This window comes from Apaloderma vittatum, unplaced genomic scaffold (assembly GCF_000703405.1).
Source record: "Apaloderma vittatum isolate BGI_N311 unplaced genomic scaffold, ASM70340v1 scaffold8525, whole genome shotgun sequence".
Lineage (NCBI taxonomy): Eukaryota > Metazoa > Chordata > Aves > Trogoniformes > Trogonidae > Apaloderma > Apaloderma vittatum.
In genome coordinates, this window is record NW_009718750.1 from 40,099 (window position 1) to 44,347 (window position 4,249).

A 4,249-nucleotide genomic window follows, 5' to 3' on the forward strand; every position below is an offset into this window, starting at 1 on the left:
CAGCAGTGGACCAGGCATTGCTAGGTTAAAAATTGGACTCAGTGATTTTAAATGTCTTTTCCAACCTTAACAGCTCCATGATTCTATAAAAACAATGGCTATAAGAGTGGTCTGAGATAGTGGTGTCTCACTGCCAAATGGCAGATGCATTGTGGGCTAGATCACTCCTTTCAGAAGAATCTGAATGAAGAAACTACAAACAGAAGTCTACTGTGAGTTAAGTGACTACATTGTGGTGTTCATCGTAGTCTTCAGCTCTAGACTTCTTCAAAACACAGCAGATAATACCAAAGCCTCATTGTCCAGTTAACATTGGTGTATGAGAGGGCAAAGATAGTATGACACCAGAGAAGAAGGGAGAGATGAGGAAGAAAGTTTTAGGGTAAACCTTACGAGAATTCAGGATAATGATTAAAACACAACAGGGAACTTCTCATTATTTCCATGGGAAAATCTCTACAATTTTATTATCTAGGCATTAGTAATCTAGAGACTAATGAAGGACTAAGCAGTGATTGCAAAACCAAAGTGATAGAATTTCACATTTTGTGCAATTATCTTTCGCTTTGCACCACTAGAGGCATTTACTCTTCGCCCTCTGCCTTCTTGCCAATCTCACGGCTCTTTGCTCGGAGCTTGTTGACCTGAGACTCCGCAATGTCAGCCCGCTCCTCCGCTTCCTCCAGCTCGTGCTGGATTTTGCGGAATTTTGTGAGATTGACATTGGACAGCTCCTCCTGGAGACACAAAGAGAGATAAAATAGGTTTTGAAATGTTTTAATAGTGTTCGTCCTGTAACACTGCACTGGACATACTGTGTTATTTTGCATTTGCATAATAATAAAAAAAAAGACTGTGAGTTAGTAAATACTTCTTTCTAAAGCTTCTAGGGGGAATCCAAAGAAATACCTAACATGCAAAATGTTTAGATGGTTATTAAGATATGCCAGGAATCCCTCTCTGGATTTGAAGTCTAATGCATTTTGGAATTTTTTCATAATTATATGTAACTACAGTTATTTCCATCAAATCATTTTGCATCTATTTACTGCTCTAAAATCGTGTGTTACAATTTTTGAATTTTATTTCCCCACTAGGCAAAAATATGAAATAAATAAAGTGAAAAGAAGCAGAAACCTACTCCCACAATGCTGACCAGAGCCTTTACTGCTCTTCCTAGTGATGCAATAATGCTCACAGAACATGTATTCTACACCCCTATAGAACCCTGAGCTGTTCAGAACAGCCGTTCAGCTGTTCATTTCTGAGTGCACAGCGAGAAAAAGACACAAATGTCAAGAGTTTGAGCAGAGCTATGCAGGGAAATGCACCAAAAGAAAATTACACCTCCACCCAGATGGAGCCTGACTGCACAAAGCAATACTTACAGCCTCCTCAGCTTGTCTCTTGTAGGATTTCACCTTCATTTGAAGCTTGTCCACCAGATCCTGAAGCCGGAGAACATTCTTCCTGTCTTCTTCAGACTAAAGCGAAGGAAAAGAAAGAGAAGCATCTCTTTGCACCTCCTCTTAAATGCCCTTTACCCAAAAGAGAGTAACATTCATAGAATCGTAGAATAGAATGGCCTAGGCTGGAAGGGACCTTAGAGATCATTTAATCCAACCTCCCTGTCACGGGCAGGGACGCCTCTCAACTAGATCAGGCAACACATGAGGACTCCTTATAGATCGGAGGTGATAAGCTGAGTTTTTCTAACATGACCAGAAAGATAATGACTTTGGATATTCTGCCTTCTCCTTTTTAACTGTGTGACTCAGGACAGAAAGAAATCTCTAAGGGCTACTACTTAGCTTCCTGTGAGAAGGGTGTGCTAGCCCACATAGACTGCCTTACCTGGTAGGTCAGCTCCTTCACCCTCCTCTCGTACTTGCGCACACCCTTCACGGCCTCAGCGCTGCGCTTCTGCTCAGCATCGACCTCCCCTTCCAGCTCCCGCACCTGCAACGAGAAGCCCATCTGTGGAGCTGCCCTGGTGATCGCTTACAGGACATGTTCATTCACGCACAGCTACAAGCCCACCGCATTCTGAATTTGCTTCTTGCCTCCCTTCAGGGCCAACTGCTCAGCCTCATCCAGACGGTCCTGCAGGTCCTTCACCGTCTGGTCCAGGTTCTTCTTCATCCTCTCCAGGTGGGCGCTGGTGTCCTGCTCCTTCTTCAGCTCCTCTGCCATCATGGCTGCCTGATGAGATCAAAAGTCCAAAGCCATTTTGAGGCTGGAGACATCCTGGCGAGAAGGTACCTAGCTTAAGCAGTGATAGGAGCCCCCAACTCACATCTGTGATGGCCTTCTTGGCCTTCTCTTCAGCATTACGGGCTTCCTGGATCGTATCCTCCATTTCAGCCTGAATTTGGGCAATGTCTGTTTCCAGCTTCTTCTTGGTGTTGATCAAGCTGGTGTTCTGTTGGGCAGCATCAGAAGTTTGGTTTTGTTAGCTCATTATTTCAAATCAAGAATGTTACAGCATTTTGAATAATTCCAGTCATAATTATGTGAAAAATCAATGCCTCAGTTTTTTCTGCAAAATTTCTTATCACTGAGAAACAATGTTGTTTTTTTTTCTTTTTATCCAGCAGTGAATTTAATTTACTTGAAAAGGCTACTTAGAAACATAATCTGTGCCACATCTCATCTATCAAGGCTGCAAAGGAAAGTAATAAAAATAGAATGAGGGAAGTCAGTGACATGCCTTTTCTTGAACATAATTAGGGAACAGTAAACCACTCAGGTCGACTGAAAAGAGACAGATTTTCAGTGGTCATAGAACAGATTCCTTCCAGAAATTTTTCAACATTTGAAACCAGAGGTGTTCCGTAGATTTTAGCACTTGACTGCTGGACGACTGCTGTTACATTTAGCTCATGTCAAGGTCCATTTGACGTTGGCTACACAAGAGCCAGAACATTATCTCCAATTTTTTGCTAAAGTGTACAAGCATATTTCTGAAAGACTGTGAGGATTCCCTAGTGCTACATTTCAAATGAGCAAGGAAAGAATCATAGAATCATAGAATGGCATAGGCTGGAAGGGACCTTAGAGATCATCTAGTCCAACCTCCCTTTTATGGGCAGGGACGCCACCGATATTGCTCTAGTCTCAGAGTTTTGGTCCCTAACTGCTCGGATGGCACACAATTTGGGATATATGAGTAGAAAATCTGGCCCCTGTGACTAAGTGTCTTTCCTGTGGAGATTATCTTAGGATGCAAAGAATGTAGACACATGGATTTCACTGAATTGAACCTAGGAACAGTATACACATTTTCTTCAGTAAAGATCCCTTTTAGCATCATGATTACTTCAGAAAAGATAACTCTTTATTTCGAAGTTGAGCCTCCAGGGTGATCTACTTACCAGTAGTGTCATTCTCACTAGCTGAACTCACCTGGCTATGGAGGAGCTGCACACGTTCACTTGCATCCATCAGTTCCTGCTCGGCCACCTTTCTACATCTCTCTGTTTGTTCTAGTGCTGCCCGTAGCTCCTCAATTTCAGCCTGCAGCAGGTTTGCTCTGCGCTCCACCATGGCCACCTGCTCCTTTAGGTCCTCCTGTGTCCTGAGAGCATCATCCAAGTGTATCTGCGTATCCTGTAGAGCCAATGGAAGAAATTATAAGCAGATTCAAACCTGTTTGGCACTGAAAATACCAGCTAAGGCATTTCTCTATAGGCAGCTACTGTTCAGTGGACCTTGAGCGCTCCCTGTGTGTTCCTCAGGTTCTTCTGTGCCTCAGCAGCCTGGCGGTTGGCATGGCTCAGCTGGATCTCTATTTCATTCAGGTCTCCCTCCATCTTCTTCTTTAGCCGCAGGGCTTCGTTCCTGCTCCTGATCTCAGCGTCCAGGGTGCTCTGCATGGACTCCACGACTCGGAGGTTGTTTCTCTTCATCTGGTCGATCTCCTCATCTTTCTCTGCTATCTTCCTGTCAATCTCTGACTTCACCTGGTTGAGCTCAAGTTGGAGGCGCAGGATCTTGCCCTCTTCATGTTCAAGGGAGGCCTGGATAAGAATAAATTAGAATATATTTTATGTTACGGAGGATAAACCTCAAACGCTTAACTAAAAAGAAGTGTCATGTTTAGATAACATGTCTACCCTTGTATACAAATCAATGGGAATGTCTTCACATTACCTATAATGAGATAGAGATCCAAGACATGTAAGAGAGCAGTAAATAATGCTCTGTACCTCAGCTTCCTCCAGAGCAGCCTGGATTTCAGATTTCTCCT

At 43.3% G+C, this 4,249-nt stretch overlaps 1 protein-coding gene across 1 annotated transcript; it reads right to left on the reverse strand.

Moving 5' to 3' along the window:
• Nucleotides 1–439: 439 nt before the first annotated feature.
• On the reverse strand, nt 440–4,244 carry LOC104274665 (myosin heavy chain, skeletal muscle-like; the record flags this gene model as incomplete). Its single annotated transcript, XM_009870358.1, has 8 exons — nt 440–737; nt 1,389–1,484; nt 1,855–1,977; nt 2,041–2,202; nt 2,297–2,422; nt 3,406–3,609; nt 3,711–4,019; nt 4,209–4,244. Coding segments are annotated over 8 exons (1,209 nt in total), but the record flags the coding sequence as incomplete, so codon positions are not given.
• Nucleotides 4,245–4,249: the final 5 nt, after the last annotated feature.